We start from the raw sequence: 16,242 nt of genomic DNA on the forward strand, positions 1-16,242 counted from the left end.
TCATTGTTTTGAAACTAATTGAGTCGTTAAACAAAACGTGTTCGAGATCCATCTCGAACACATCGAATTGAATGTTTGAGTAGTATTGAGCCACATACTGATTCAATGCAAGTTCATTCATCCGACTATTATTGACCATTCAGTCTCAAAAGTGAGTAATATTAACCAACTCGTCTCAACATCGGTTCAACTTGAGTACCAGCTTAAATAAGTGTATGAGGCCAAACATTACACCTATGCAAACTTTTATTGGTAAGTTTACACCTTAGCTCAAATTACAGGTTAACGCTCACACACCCATTTGAAAATACGCATAGACAAATATCAATTAATATATGAAAATTGAAATTTAATGAAAAATTTAACACGTCTGGATAAGGGTTTTTTTTTTCACTCTATAAACAGGGTGTTTAATAACCTGAGAACCCGACCAACCCAAACCATAAAAGGTTGTGTTAGGTTAGATTATTTTTCGATCGGGATTGAGTTGAATTTTTGAAACACTCAAAATTTGGGTTGGTTTGCGTGTTGACATTTTTTAATTAAGTCAGTTAAATCAACACAAAAAAAAACGATTATAATCCAACCAATTCGTATTTTATTTTTAAAATTATTATGAAAATTAAAAATATTTGATATTTTAAGATCCAACTAAAATAAGATTTTTAATTAAAAATAATAATAACTGCACAATCCAACTTAACTAGAAAAGAGTGTAAATTAAATTGAATTATAAATTCTATTTGAGTTGGGTAAAAAGTGGGGACCGAAGGCATGGAGTGGGGCCACGTGGAATTTTTATTAATGGAAAATCCAGTTGTCACACGTGTGTTACTAATCATATTTACCACTAACCACACCGTTAATGCAATCATGCTCTCCATCTTGCACTTCCATTTAGGCTTTCTTTTTTTAAATTTAGCCAATAATTAATTTTTTAAAATTTTATTAAACCTTTCAATTAGGCTTTTTATTTAATTGAAAATACGAGAAAATTATAGAGAATAATATAAAATTATTGGGATCCAATAATAATTATTTTTTAATTGGCTTTAAAAATAAATAAATAAATAATAAGCATAGTGGGCCAACCCGCTCGTGCGCTGCATGCTAGGCCTGGCCCATTAACTCTGCTTTTGAAGCCCACATGTGAAGACCCGCTTTTTAAAACCCTCCTTTTTATTTACCCCTCAAAAAGCTCCAATAAATATTAATTAATTAATAATAAAATTAAATAAAATAGCTTAATTTGAACTCAACACAATTTTAGGCACATTTCCCTCACCAAAATTTCTCCTTTCAAACTTATCACTATTATTTTAAAATACCCATTTCCCCCATTTTATAATAAACTTTATATTATAATAGAGATAATTCGTAATTAATTCGAGATTCTATCGGACTAAACGGTATGACAGTTTTCGTCGAGCTGAACTGAAGTAGGTTGAACACATATGGACGTGCACTTCACATCCCATTACCCAATGAAAGCTCGGGATGCTTAAATCAACTTTTTTCGAGTCCTATCGAGAGAAAAAAGAAAAATTCTAGTCATTTTTTCGTTGATTATAACTCGAGTGTAATAATGTGAAATCCCACCCAAATTGAAAGGAAACTAAACATTTTTTAGAATATGTACTTAACTGGTCAGAGCTGATAATATATGCTAGTTTTTTATTATTATTAGAAAAAAACAGCACCAAAAAAATTTAAATAGGGAAGAACAAAGAACAGAGTGCCCTTGTTGTCTATTTAAAGGCGCTAAATCCATCCATTGCTTCCTCCCACCTCACCCAAACGCGCGCGAATGGCTTCTGAGAAAGTCGAAACTGTAATAGCAGGCAACTATGTCGAAATGGAAAGAGAAAAGGGCGATTCTTCTAAGCCCACAAAGAGCAAGTTCTCTACCCTCTTCTGGCATGGCGGCTCTGTTTACGACGCATGGTTTAGCTGTTCTTCTAATCAGGCAAATACCCATCTTCACCTCTCTCTCTGTTCTTGTGTTTTTTCGAGATTTTTTGCTTCTGAATCTGCTGGGTGCTCTGTTTTTTCAGGTTGCTCAAGTTCTTCTCACACTTCCATATTCATTCTCCCAACTAGGGATGCTTTCTGGGATTCTCTTCCAGCTCTTCTATGGCCTAATGGGTAGCTGGACTGCTTATCTCATCAGTGTTCTTTATGTTGAATACAGAACAAGAAAGGAAAGGGAAAAGGTCGATTTCAGAAACCATGTAATTCAAGTAAGTTCTTGATCTTCATACACATTCATAACAACATATACCCATTTCATTTTTCGATTCAAATCGCTTGTTTTCTTTTCCTGTTCTTCAGTGGTTTGAAGTTCTTGATGGGTTGCTTGGAAAACACTGGAGAAATGCTGGGTTGTTTTTCAATTGCACTTTTCTACTTTTTGGATCTGTGATTCAGCTGATTGCTTGTGCGAGGTTGTTTATCATGAACTTGAATGAATTACCCTGAATTTGCATTATAGCTTCAACAATTCTCTGGGTTTGGTTTTTGCAGTAATATCTATTACATAAACGACAATTTGGACAAGAGGACTTGGACTTATATCTTTGGCGCTTGCTGTGCTACCACTGTTTTCATTCCTTCTTTCCATAACTACAGAATTTGGTCGTTCCTTGGCCTCATGATGACCACTTACACTGCTTGGTATATGACCATTGCTTCCCTTGTCCATGGACAGGTACTATAATAACATCATTAATATCCTCGATGTTCATTTGTTTAATGTTTTACCAGCTTCTAAAACAATCCAAATACATCTTGATTGTTTGTTAGTAAAGAAGATGTTTTTCATGAATGAATCGGAGTGTTTTCATGGTTGTAATAGCCTAAGCCCACCGCTAGTAGATATTGTGTACTTTGGTCTTCCGTGTCACAGTTAATAAGGAATGCTTCGTTTCTCTCTCCAACTGATGTGGAATCTTACAATCCACCCACTTGGAGGCCAGCGTACTCGCTGACACACCGCTTTGTGTTTGGCTATGATACCATTTGTAACGGTCTAAGTCCACCGCTAGCAAATATTGTCTACTTTGGTTCTCGGCGTCACGATTTTAAAACGTGTCTACTAAAGAGAGGTTTCTACACCCTCATAAGGAATGATTTGTTCCCCTCTCCAACCGATGTGAGATCTCACAATCCACCATCTTGGGGGCCCAATGTTCTTGCTGGCACACCACTTGGTGTTTGGCTCTAATACAATTTGTAACGGTCTAAGCCCACCGCTAACAGATACTGTCCGCTTTGGCCTTCAGCTTCACGGTTTTAAAACGCGTCTACTAGGGAAAAGTTTCTATACTCTTATAAGAAATGCTTCGTTCCCCTCTCCAATTGATGTGGGATCTCACAATCAACCCCTTTGAGGGCCCTATGTCCTCTCTGGCATACCACTCGGTGTTCGGCTGTGATACCATTAGTAACAGCCTAAACCCACCGCTAGCAAATATTGTCCGCTTTGGCCCTTGACCTCATGTTTTAAAACGCGTCTACTAGGGAGAAATTTCTACGCCCTTATAAGGAATACTTTGTTCCCCTCTTCAACCGATGTGAGCTCTCACAATCTACCCCCTTGGGGGCCAGCGTCCTTGCTAGCATACCACTCGGTGTTTGGCTCTGATATCATTTGTAATAGCCTAAGTCCACTACTAGCAGATATTATCCGCTTTGGTCCTCGGCCTCACGGTTTTAAAACGCATCTACTAAGAAGAGGTTTCTACACCCTTACAAGTAATGCTTCGTTCCCTTTTCTAGCAGATGAGATCTCAAACTAAAAGACATCTAACTTTAACCATCAAACTAGATCTGAGCTGAATTGGGTTCCATCGGAATCCTGTTTGCTTTTGTCTATGAAGGTTGAGGGAGTAAAGCACTCAGGGCCTACTACGATGGTTCTATACTTCACTGGGGCTACCAACATTCTTTACACCTTTGGAGGACATGCTGTGACAGTGTAAGAATTCAATGATCAATCTAAGCGTTCATACACTCATTTACGCCAATTTTTATGTTCAATTCTGATATGATGTAGGGAGATTATGCATGCCATGTGGAAGCCACAGAAATTCAAGCTTATTTACTTGATAGCAACCCTTTATGTTCTTACTCTGACATTGCCATCAGCTTCAGCTGTTTATTGGGCATTTGGGGATGCCCTCTTGACCCATTCCAATGCTCTTGCTTTGCTCCCTAGAACCGCCTTTAGAGACACTGCTGTCATCCTCATGCTCATCCATCAGGTAACATTCTTATTCAAAAATCAAACCCCATTTGAATAAGATTCATTAAGATTGGTGATTGATTTGTCATACAGTTCATAACATTTGGATTTGCCTGCACACCTCTCTACTTTGTATGGGAGAAATTCATTGGAGTACATGAAACAAAAAGCTTGATCAAGAGAGCTCTTACAAGACTACCAGTCGTGATACCGATATGGTTTTTGGCTATCATTTTCCCATTCTTCGGACCGATCAACTCGACAGTGGGATCGCTTCTTGTCAGCTTCACTGTCTACATCATCCCTGCTTTAGCTCACATGGTCACTTTTGCTTCTTCATCATCAAGAGAGGTTCATAACTTTTGTACCTTTTGATTCATAATTCAGTTTTTGTTAACTTTTTAACATGTTTCTTCTGCGTTGAACAACACAGAATGCAGTGGAGAGAGCTCCAGCATTGATGGGTGGCTGGGCAGGGCTATACTCTGTGAACATATTTGTGGTTGGATGGGTATTGATTGTGGGATTTGGGTTTGGTGGGTGGGCAAGTATGCTCAACTTTGTTCATCAAGTTAATACCTTTGGGCTATTCACTAAGTGCTACCAGTGCCCTCCTCACAAGCATTGAGAAGAACATGAACATGAACATGTTTGTGTGTAAATTGATTGGCAGACCTTATATTTGTATGTCTTTTGCATGTATTGGCGATGTTGGGCACCCCTATGCATACCTCCTGTTGAGTTTGTAACTGGTGAGAGTCCACTAGCTGTTAAAGTCTGTGTCTTTATGAATGATATTCTATTCATCATTTCCCATTATGGGTTAACTTCATTCTAAAAGATTATACGGTGCGGAAGCGCGTGTAATGTAAGAGAAGTAAAAGTGAGGTCTCATGTCGGTTGGAGAGGGGAACGGAATATTGTTTATCAGGGTATGGAAACATATTTCTAATAGATGAGTTTTAACACTGGGAGGTTGATGGTGATATATAACGGGTCAAAGCGGATAATATTTACTAGCGGTGGGGTTGGGCTGTTACTAATGGTATTAGAGATAGACATTGGGGGTGTGCTAGCAAAGAGGTTGGGCTCCCAAAGGGGTGGATTGTGAGATCCTGCATTGGTTGAAGAGGGGAAGGAAACATTTCTTATAAGGGTATGGAAATCTCTCGTTAATAGACGCGTTTTAAAACTGTGAGAATACATAATGTCAAAGTGGACAATATCTGCTAGCGATGGGGTTGAGCTGTTATAAATGGTATTAGAGCCAGACATCGGGCTGTGTACCAACGAAGATGCTGGTCCCCAAGGGCGGCTTGGGCCGTTACAAATGGTATCAAAGCGAGACATTGAGAGGTGTGCCAACGAAGACGTTAGGCCCCCAAGAGATGTGGATTGTGAGATACTGCATCGGTTGAAGAGGGGAATGAAACATTTCTTATAAGGGTATGGAAACCTTTCCCTAACACATGTGTTTTAAAATTGTGAGGTTGATAACGATACATAATAGGCCAAAATGGACAATAATAACTAGTGTTGAGCTTGGGCTGTTACAAATAGTATCAGAGCTAAACACCGGGCAGTGTGCTAACGAAGACGCTGAGCCCCTAAGGGGGTGGATTGTGAGATCTCGCATCAGTTGGAGAGAGAAACAAAACATTCTTTATAAGGGTATGGAAACTTCTCCCTAACAAACGCGTTTTAAAACCGTGAAACTGACAGCGATACATAACGAGCCAAAACGGACAATATCTACTAACAGTAGACTTAAACCGTTACAAATGATAAAATTACGAGAGATTTGTGAGCTGCAAGGGCTCGTGTTTGAGCCATTGGCGAGGTTTGTTCTTGTCCTGTTGTTCTTTGCATAAACGACAGCTAAAAGAAGTCATTAGTTCATCTCGAGAATGTGAATGTGAATGGCAGCTTATAGTCATTGTCCCAACTAGCTGTCCTATCACTGCCTAACACTACAAAAATTATTGAATGGCCATACATGTAGAGAGAGAAAAGGAGAGGACCAAGCAAAATTTGTAGGTCCAATCTAAATAACCGAGTATCTTCGACGAGTTATGACATAGACGAGATCAAATGATTGAACTCCCGATCTCTACGAGTTTGAGAAATTATTCAATGATATCGTTACAGTAACTGCCTTGCACGGTTGAATATCGAGAGAAGAATTGTAAAAGTTTCTTGCTTTTATATCCGATAGTTTCTAGATGACAAATATATATTTGGGTTTCATCTTACGTATATTAAGAGACAGACACATTGTGATGGTTTCATCGAATAATTTGTCTTACACGATGAACTCAAATAAGTTTGTAACCTAATCTAACTCATACGACTCCGAACCCGAGCAATCACTTCGAAGGTCGGTCAATGGTCAAAAAGTTTGATTACTAAAGAGGAAATTTTGGTGGGTCCTAATGGAAAAGGTGAAAGGATCACTAGGTTTGGAAGCTCTCAATTCATTTCATTGGCAACTTCTATTCATTTCCCACACTTTTATGTAAATGACAAAATTACCCTCTTGTCTAATTTCTCGTTCATTTATAATTTGTCGCAACTTTTTGATAAGAACGTTATTGTTTTTTAACGACAATTATTGTTGTGAGATCCCATCTCGGTTGGAGAGGAGAACGAAACATTTTAAAACCATGCGGTTGACGTCTGTACATAACGAGTTAAAACGGACAATATTTGTTAGCGATGAGCTTGGACTGTTAAAATTGTCATCTTGTCGCCCTTTCTCTTCGTGTATCAAATGATAATGGCGTTTTAAAATCGTGAGGCCATGGACTAAAACGGGTAATATTTGCTAGCGGTGGATTTGGACAGTTACAATTGTCATTTTGTCACCCTTTCTCTTCGAGGCTCAAACGATAATGTATGAAAAGAAATCATAAAACCAGACTTGATATGTGAACGACTCAAATTTAATGAAGATAGATTTGTTATTATTTCTTGTTATAAATATACGATCTTTGTCCTTTGCGACCGACATGCTAAACTTTAATCATACTCTCGGCATTCTTCTTAAGTAGAGGACAATCTAGTCGTCTAGTCGTCTTTCAAGTAGTTATCATTCACCCACTCTCTACCCTATTAAAGATTTGTTCATATTTCCATTTTTATGTCCATACATAAGCAATAATATTAAAGGGTGTGTATATGACCCATGAATTCGACTAACTCGGACTACCCAACCTAAATCAGAAAGGTCGGGGTTGGGTTAGATTTTTTTTCCGATGTGGGTTGGATTAAATTTTTTGACAATTGAAAATTTGAGTCGGTTTGCAGGTTAACATTTTTTTATCGGGTCAACCCGACCAACCAGAATATAGAGTTACAACCAACACTATTCTACCCTATTATAAAGATCATTAAGAAAATTTGACGTTGGTAACCAATGTTGATAATGCACGGTGACTTATAAATATTTGATATTTGAATTTTATGAGATTCTAATTATTAATATGATACGATACTGTGGATAAATATGATTTTTTTTAAAAAGAATCATACGACAACCCAACTTAAGAATAGAGTGTTGGGTTGAGTTGTGAATGTTAGACGAACACGACTCTCCACAATGATATGATATTGTCTCCCTTGAGCATAAGCTCTCATGGCTTTGCTTTGAGCATAAGCTCTCATGGCTTTGCTTTGAGCATAAGCACATTGGCTAATTTAGGAAATGATCATAAGTTTGTAAACAAAGAATACTCTCTCCATTGGTACGAAGCCTTTTGGGGGAAACCCAAAGTCATGAGAGCTTATGCTCAAAGTGGATAATATCATACCATTGTGGAGAGTCGTGTTCGTCTAACATAGTATCAGAGCTATGCTCTAAACTTAGTCGTGCCAATAGATTGGTAAATCCTCAAATGTCGAACAAAGGACTCCAAAAGAAAAGGAGTCGAGCCTCGATTAAGGGGAGACGTACTTTGTTCGAGGGGAGGTGTTGGATGATGTAAGTCCCACATCGACTAATTTAGAGAATGATCATGAATTTATAAACAAAGAATACTCTCTCCATTGGTATAAGGTCTTTTGGGGAAGCCCAAAACAAAGCCATGAGAGCTTATACTTAAAGTGGACAATATCATACCATTGTGGAGAGTCGTGTTCAATTACCAATCATTGATGTTGGAACCCGAAGCAGATTGCCATTGATAAGTAGAAAGAAAGTGAGGATGACAAGTCATCATGTCCCTTAGGCCATGGGCGACACACATGCTACGATGGTTGACACAAAAGGTTGTGATCGAGTCAGAGTGAGCTAACTCTAACAACTTTCTCTATTAACAAGTGATACTATTATAATATGATCGTCTCTTGGTAATCAACTTGAGTTAAAAAAAAATAATAATAATAATATTTTATATAAATTTTGATGTATTTTGTAACAGTCTCATTGAATAATTTTTCTTTAAGGCATAGTCCAATCTAACTAACTATATGTGACAGAACCATCCCATGTAAAATTACGAAATATAAAAATGGTATGAAACATATTAAGAACATCGCTATAATTAAAAGAAAATCGAAGAAGAAACGACCAAAATTCTTCGTCATTTGCTTTCATTTTCACATTCTCTAGCAAAATGTCCTGTTTCTCCACAATTATAACAACTGCCCCCGCCAAATTCCCGACCGCCGCCGTATCCACGACCCCGTCCACGGTTGGGAGGTGCACGGCCATTTCCCTGGTAACAATCCCTAGCTAAATGACCCATCCGACCACAATTGTAACACTCTCCTCTGCCAAAATCACCATAACCTCCTCGCCCGCCGGACTGGCCAGAACCGGTGCCTCTATCTCTCCCACCGCCACGGCCACCTCCGAACCCACTAGTTCTACCAATTACAGTAACGTCAACGGCCTTGGCACGGTGATCTTGGCCATAATCGATGGAAAATTCAACCGCCTGACCATCGAAAAGGGTCCGAAATCCGTCGGACAAAATGGAGGTGTGGTGCACAAAAAGGTCCTCGCCGGAATCATGTGGAGCTATGAAGCCAAACCCCTTCTGCGCACTGAACCACTTCACGGTTCCCGTCGATTTCTTCACCTCCGCCATGGAAAAAGAAACAGAGACAATACCCAAAAGTTTCCAGCAATGTATATCTCTCCGAAACAGAGATTCCAGGAAAAAAGGAGAATTCGGGTGACGTGGAATCCAATGATTGGATGGTTATGTCAGCTCTCTTCACACTTATCCACTGAACTTCTGACACGTCATCAAATTAGATAAACCAAGTTAACTGTAAACGAACACGTCATCCAAAAAATATTAATTATTATTACGGTGACAAAATGAGAAGGATATATTTATTTATATCACTGTTAAAAATAATTAAAAATTTTAAAATATAATCTCATACTAAATATTTTACATAAATAAACTACGAACAAACTTAATCCAAGAAATTTACGATTGGATTGAGTTGAGTTCATTATTTAATAAGGATTGTTCGGATTAAAATTTTACAACATAAATAATTGATTGTGTCTAAAAAATGTCTCGACGACTCAACACAACCTATAAACACTACCGAGTGCCATTAAAATATCTATTTAATAGTTATTATTATTATTTTGTCTCATTCAATTTTAAGAATGTCAAATTTGATGTTTAATAAATTATGGAGAGATTTAATTTAAAAATTAACAAATTTATAAGTTCAAATTTTGTGTTGAGACTAAGCCCATTAAGCATGAACTGGGCTGGGCTTGGGTGGATTGCTGACTAGGGGAATTTAGTCCACCTAGGAAAATGTCAAACGTTAATAATTATGGATTAGTCAATAATTAATTAATTGTTAAATATAATTATGATGATATATTGCTTAATCTATATATAATTCATAATTAATAAAGAAATTAGGAGTGGTTGAGGCAAAATATTTACTTATTATTATTCAGCTCAATAGAAAATGGTCATATATTTTATTCTGTTTATAATTGCTATTATTATTATTTAAAAAATAATATGTTTATAAAAAAAACTATAATTATATCTATATGTAGTGGAAGAAAAATGTGAAAAGAATTAAAAAAAAAAACATAATATTCTCGTCAACCCATTTTATTTTATTTAATTTAGTTATCTAATTTTGAAAATATTTTAATTAATTAAAATATATAGCAAATTTCAATTTACCCGATAAGTTGGAGAAGGAAACAAAACATTCAATGTAAAGTTAGGAAAATCTCTCCCTAATAGACGCGTATTAAAATCGTGAGGTTGACGGTGATACGTAACGAGCCAAAATAGACAATATCTACTTGCAATTGATATTACAACCAGCCACCTAGCCGTTTGTTAGTGAGGAAGCTGGACCCCAAGAGTGGATGGTGTAACACATCTAACTCCATTAAATATTGAATTATTTTAAAGAAAATTTGATATTTTTTTTCATTTTTTATCTATTTTATGTCATAAATTCATTATATTTTTTTGGAAACATTTGAATTATTAACTAACATTTTAAAGTAAATATTTAAAAACGATTTGTTTGCCATAATCTAAAAATTTGAGATAAGAACAAAAATTTAATTTTTTTTTTTAATTATGAAAAATAGATTAAAAAAATGTTTTGATAGGGAGAATTTGAGGCTGACGTGGAAAAGACAGGGAAGAACATTGGGTAGAGTTCTCATGTTTTGGCCAATAACGTAGTTATCAAATAAATATAAAGTTTGGATTAGGACCATCCATTTTAAATCAATTTCAACGAACCAAAAGAATGTGTCCCGAAAAATTTATCGATGACTAGTTTAAGTGGAGAGAATGTCACAACCATTGTAATAGAAAAGTAGGTTGTGACCCTCACGTGCAGTCGCCAATGACACAGAAGTGGCATCCAACCGACCACATAAAAATCGAGAAAACACAAATACCATGATGCGATCAAATAGGGCGGTGCAACATCCAACACACTATATAAAGTGCGCACTGAACCCAAGATGAGTCATAGACAGGAAGAAGACAAAATGCAGACAAGAGGGACACCAAACCTAAGACGAGACGTAAGTAAGAAGAAGGCAAAAAAATAGACAAGAGAGACAAACATAGGCTTGATAAAGGCTAAGATATATATACTTGGTCGAAATAACTCATTGATTTGACAAAAACCCAAAACGTAAAAGGTCTGTACAAACAAGATAGGGCGAAAATTTGGGTTTGAGTGCTCTAAACCCTAAACCTACAATGTAACATTTTGGGTCCGTTTGTGGGTTACCCGACCTAACCCTACCTTACTTTTAAGATTATTACAAAAAAAAAAATTAAGAATATTTGTCGTAAGAATTATCACAAAAAGAAAAAATTAAGAATATTTGATACCTGATATTTATGAATTTTTTTTTAAAAAATAGTTATAAAATGAAAAACAATTTGAGCAACTCAACCAAAAAAATAGAGAAAAAAGAGCGTTTGAAATCAATAGTTTGATTTTTATTTATTTATTTTAAAAAAAAATATATATTTAAAAATAATTTTGAATATAAAAAATGAGTAAAACTATCCTTTAATTAGGAGTTAGAATAGAAAGGGGAGAAGCAGAGTCAAAGTGAGGAGACGGAGCCATGCCGCAGCCCTCTCTCTCGGCCACATTGTGAAATAGCGCGCAACTGCCCCCTCCCTGCGGCCACCTTCCAACCGCCATAACCTTCACTTCCGCCTCCACCTCTCTCCCGAATCCCCATTTTCCTCCTTTCCACCATCAAAACCCCTTCGCCTCTTCGATTCAGCCCACAAAATCGAGCATTCTCCACTGCGATTTATCAGAAACCACCACTAATCACTACCTCCACGACTCTATATTCCCGAATCGCATCGCAAATCGCCGTTGACTGTTCCTCACGACGACGCGGTTTTCTTATTACATCGTGCATTCCATAACCCCAGGTTCGTTCACTTTCAGTCTCAGCCGAGCGCGAATCTCAATCTTGTAATGGCGCTCAAAATTTAGAATCCCGACGCGGTAGTTTGACCTTTTCATTTGTCTCTCTCTTCTTTATGAGTATCATTTATTGTATGTATATTTGATTTGGTCTAGAACTAAATACAGACTTATGCTAATCGTTTCAAGATTCTATCTCACCGGAGGTTCGGTTCGAAGCCTCAAATTCATTGAAAGAGAGGTGGAAATCAATTTATACGATTTGATAGTTCTCTGTTAATGGAAAACATATCTTCTGAATTTCAAAATAAACTAAACTTTTATCTTCATCTTCGCTGGGGGTTTCGTAATTGGTTCACTAACCGGTGGGTGAGGGAAAGATTCTCTGCTTCTTCCACCATTATTTTATCACAGACAAGGTTTCGTCCTCTGTCATATTTTAGTCAGCAGTCGGTTGTACTTGTTGTTTTTTTCTTATATTTGTTTTCTTTCAAGGACTGCGTTGGCTGAAATTCGTATAAGCCACAACCATTCGATTATACATGGAATTATTAAGCATTTGTATATAGTTTTAATCTATCCTTAATCTCAAATCAGAGTAGTTGACCATAAATTCATTCATGGGCGAGAAAGTTAAGAAAATACAATTGAACACTGTCAGGTTCACCGCCATTCAATTCCCTACATATCTGATCCCCTGATTTTTTCTCTCTTTCGATTGCTTCCACAAAAGGGTGATGGATCATGGGGGTAGCAACCCAGAAACCAGACAAGGAATTCCACTTAATCGAGCTAGGAGTTTAGGCTCTTCATTTAGGAGAAGCTCTTTTAACTCTTCTTGTGATCAGCCTCCTCTAACTGATCATGATGCTGAAAGTGAGAGCGTTTCAGAAGCGGGGGACATTGGGGATCGTGCTCTTTACAGCAATAGATTCAGTGATAGTGAGCGCTTTAGCTTATCTCTCGATCGTGCTTTGGAGAATGGTGCAATTGCCCCAATTCCAGAGAACCCCTTCGTGCAATCCTATGGATTTCTAGGTCGTGAATCTGCAACAGTTAATACTCCTGCTTCTCTTGTGCCACCTCAAGCTGAGGAAATCGTGTCCACTCTTGCAAACTGCCCCATAGATCATTCTGAAGACACAAAGCAAGTGGGTTTTATTTTGACATCCTTTCCACGACGGCTGAGTTGAATGTTTTTTTTTTTCTTCCTTCCATTTTTCGGATAATTCATGGGTTTTGTTTGGTTTCATGAACAGGAAAGCAAGAGGAAGTTTTCAAGGCTGTTGGAGTATGTAACATGCCTTGTTCATCTTGCTGTTTTTGGAATTCTTGGGGTAACTCAGAAAATTCTACATTTTCAAAAGTTCTAAGTAGTGATATCTTCTAGTGCACTTTTAGGAAAACACCGCCGACCTCTCATTTACAACTGAGAAATCTGCTCTTTACTGACATATGTTGACAGTATTTTATGATTTGAGTGACAGAAGCTTTGGTGTAAAAAAGGTGTTCGAAGTTTAAGCTTTTCAAGAGTTGTATGAAGATTATGATTGTTGAAACCTTTTCTGGTTACAGAGCTATTTTGTGTTGTTGTGCAGGTCTTGACAAGATATGGACTACAGAAGTTGTTTGGCCCAGAGAATGCAAACGTGACGAACAATGAGACGATTCTGTATCCAGATCTGCCTTCCAATATGGTCTGCCTCTCAATTCTTCTTCTACTCATCTGTTACTGATCTTCCTTTTCTCTATCCTTTGGAATATCTAATTCATTTGATCTCAAAAGGGTGAAAGTAAAGCTTATAATCCAATTTGCTCCACCTTTTCTTGTAGTAAATAACTTCTGTATGAATTTTATGGGTAGCCTTGCATGAATAGAGAAGTTTTAGATGCTTACTTTTATGCAGAATCTTTAATAAATTTAGCTAATTTGTTATTATATTAATTTGATAGGTGGGATCATTCTTGATGGGATGGTGGGGTGTTGTTTTCAAAGGAGACATTTCAGGCATTTCAGATTATCTAGCCATTGGATTGACGACCGGTTACTTGGGAAGCCTAACAACATTCAGCGGATGGAATCAGAAAATGCTGGATTTAAGTGTCGACGGCCGCTGGCTCTTTGCCATCCTCGGTTTCTTCATAGGTAAACAATGACTCAAGACACCAGAACTCCAAAAGCACGTTATATGGGTTAAGAATCACGAATCTCCACAATAATATAATATTGTTCACTTTGAGTTTAAGCTCTCGTAACTTTGCTTTGGACTCTCTCAAAAAGCCTCACCAAGGGAGATCGTCTCTCAACTATCCTCACCAATATCAATATCTTACTGATTCTTCTGCAGGCTTGTTTCTGGTGGCCTACTCCATAATCTTCGGAATAGAAACAGCAAAGGGCTTCCGATGGATTATGAAAAGAAAAAACATAACCTGCAGCTGGTGCTTGAAAGTGGACAGCTACGAGCGTGACTTAGCAGCAATGGTGGGGTTTTCACTGATGCTGATTCTATTGTGGAGCTTCAGTGGGAGCCTACTAGAGAGAGATTTCAGCAGCGAGGCGGCGGAACTGTGGGTGGGTTGCCTGGTGGGGCCGGTGGGGGTATGGGCGCGGTGGTTCTTAGCCAGGCTAAATGGGCGGGGAGTGGGGCGTAAAGGGCGGTGGAAATGGGTGCCGATTGGGACCCTGATGGCGAATGTTTTAGCGGCGTGTGTGATGGCGGCGCTGGCGACGGTGAAGAAAGCTGTGAAAACGGAGAAGGTGGAGACGGTAGCGAGTGGGGTACAGTTGGGGCTGTTGGGGTGTTTGAGCACGGTGTCGACGTTCATTGCAGAGTTCAACGCGATGAGGCTGAGCGAGCAGCCTTGGAGAGCCTACGCGTATGCGGCCCTCACGATGGCCATTTCCTTCGCATTAGGCGTATTGATTTACTCTATACCCGTCTGGACCCAGGGATTGAATGAGTAAAATGTTGTAAATCCCCATTTTCATAATTCATATGATATTAGTACTTTATAATTTTTTTATATTTTTTATGCATAATGGTTGTACTATATATTCAAATTAAAGCTACTTAAAAATGTGAGTCAAATCATAGGAGAACTTTGGTTTTGATGGATATTAATTTTATATACTCTGAAAATCATTATGGAATGAATTTTACCATGGTAAAACAAATTTTAAAAAAATTTGATATTATGTACCCATGCTACATAATAGGAGTGTTCTTGCTATTCTAACTTTAGAGGACGCCTCGGATTATATATATATATAGAGGTTTGCTTTGGGCTTTCCAAAAATGCCTCGTACCAATGGACAGAGTATTCTGTGTTTTTCCCTAAATTAGCGGATGTGCCATTTTCATCATCCAACACCTCTCCTCGAACAAAGTGCCCCCTTAATCGAGGCTCGACTCCTTTGGAGTCTTAGTCATTTTTTACTACCTTCGAGGAGGCTTGACTCCGACCCGACTAAGTTTAGGGCATGACTATATATATATATATATATTTGAGTTGTTGGAAGACCAAAAACTCGATTGGGTTAGTAGATTGATATTTTTTGTTGTATCAACTGAAAATAAAGTTATAATTTAACTGAATACAACCATACACTACGTTTGTAAATGATGATGATGATAATGATGTTTGAATTTTATGAGATTTTAGTTGATTTTATGAGATTTTAGTTATTTGATGATGATAATGATGTTTGAATTTTATGAGATTTTAGTTGATTTTATGAGATTTTAGTTATTGATGTAATTAAGTAAAATTTATTAAAATAATTGAAAAAAAAGAACAACCTAGCTCGGTTTGAACACAGGTTCCACTGCGGAAAACCCCTCGCTACACAAGTCGTCAAAGGGTGATTCAGGCTGACAAGCACCATGACTGCATATTCAATCGAGCACATGTGACTGAGAACTCACATTTGAGAATTTCTAGTTTGGTTGGATTATGAATCTATTCGAGGTACTTGTAGAGAATTTCTAGTTAATCAAATTAATTAATAAACAAAATAATTTGAAAATACTAATTAGGCTAAAAATAACAATTAAAACAGAATTTAAAAAAAAAAAAAA

The 16,242-nt window shown here is 37.4% G+C and overlaps 3 protein-coding genes across 6 annotated transcripts; 2 read left to right on the forward strand and 1 right to left on the reverse strand.

Moving 5' to 3' along the window:
- The first annotated feature begins 1,766 nt into the window (after nt 1-1,766).
- LOC111464473 (auxin transporter-like protein 3) lies at nt 1,767-5,114 on the forward strand. The gene is made up of 8 exons (XM_023108689.1): nt 1,767-1,966; nt 2,055-2,240; nt 2,332-2,444; nt 2,524-2,707; nt 3,879-3,976; nt 4,055-4,262; nt 4,337-4,594; nt 4,677-5,114. The coding sequence occupies exons 1-8, from the start codon at nt 1,808-1,810 to the stop codon at nt 4,869-4,871; spliced, it is 1,401 nt and encodes a 466-aa protein (XP_022964457.1). The 5' UTR covers nt 1,767-1,807; the 3' UTR covers nt 4,872-5,114.
- Nucleotides 5,115-8,736: 3,622 nt separating this feature from the next.
- Nucleotides 8,737-9,343, reverse strand: LOC111464532 (cold shock protein 2-like). The gene has a single exon (XM_023108766.1). The coding sequence runs from the start codon at nt 9,331-9,333 to the stop codon at nt 8,824-8,826; it is 510 nt and encodes a 169-aa protein (XP_022964534.1). The 5' UTR covers nt 9,334-9,343; the 3' UTR covers nt 8,737-8,823.
- A 2,471-nt stretch (nt 9,344-11,814) lies between these two features.
- Nucleotides 11,815-15,200, forward strand: LOC111464446 (fluoride export protein 2). 4 transcript variants are annotated; one of them, XM_023108662.1, is made up of 6 exons: nt 11,815-12,165; nt 12,822-13,311; nt 13,420-13,497; nt 13,759-13,857; nt 14,114-14,306; nt 14,509-15,200. In XM_023108662.1, exons 2-6 carry the CDS (start codon nt 12,898-12,900, stop codon nt 15,126-15,128), a joined length of 1,404 nt encoding a protein of 467 aa, XP_022964430.1. In that variant the 5' UTR covers nt 11,815-12,165; nt 12,822-12,897; the 3' UTR covers nt 15,129-15,200. The 4 variants fall into 4 exon arrangements, with proteins under 4 accessions (XP_022964430.1, XP_022964422.1, XP_022964436.1 ...); XM_023108654.1 differs by having other exon boundaries at nt 12,889-13,311; XM_023108668.1 differs by having other exon boundaries at nt 12,894-13,311.
- The last annotated feature ends 1,042 nt before the right edge of the window (nt 15,201-16,242 follow it).

This window comes from Cucurbita moschata, unplaced genomic scaffold, assembly GCF_002738365.1.
Source record: "Cucurbita moschata cultivar Rifu unplaced genomic scaffold, Cmos_1.0 Cmo_Scf00002, whole genome shotgun sequence".
Taxonomy (NCBI): domain Eukaryota; kingdom Viridiplantae; phylum Streptophyta; class Magnoliopsida; order Cucurbitales; family Cucurbitaceae; genus Cucurbita; species Cucurbita moschata.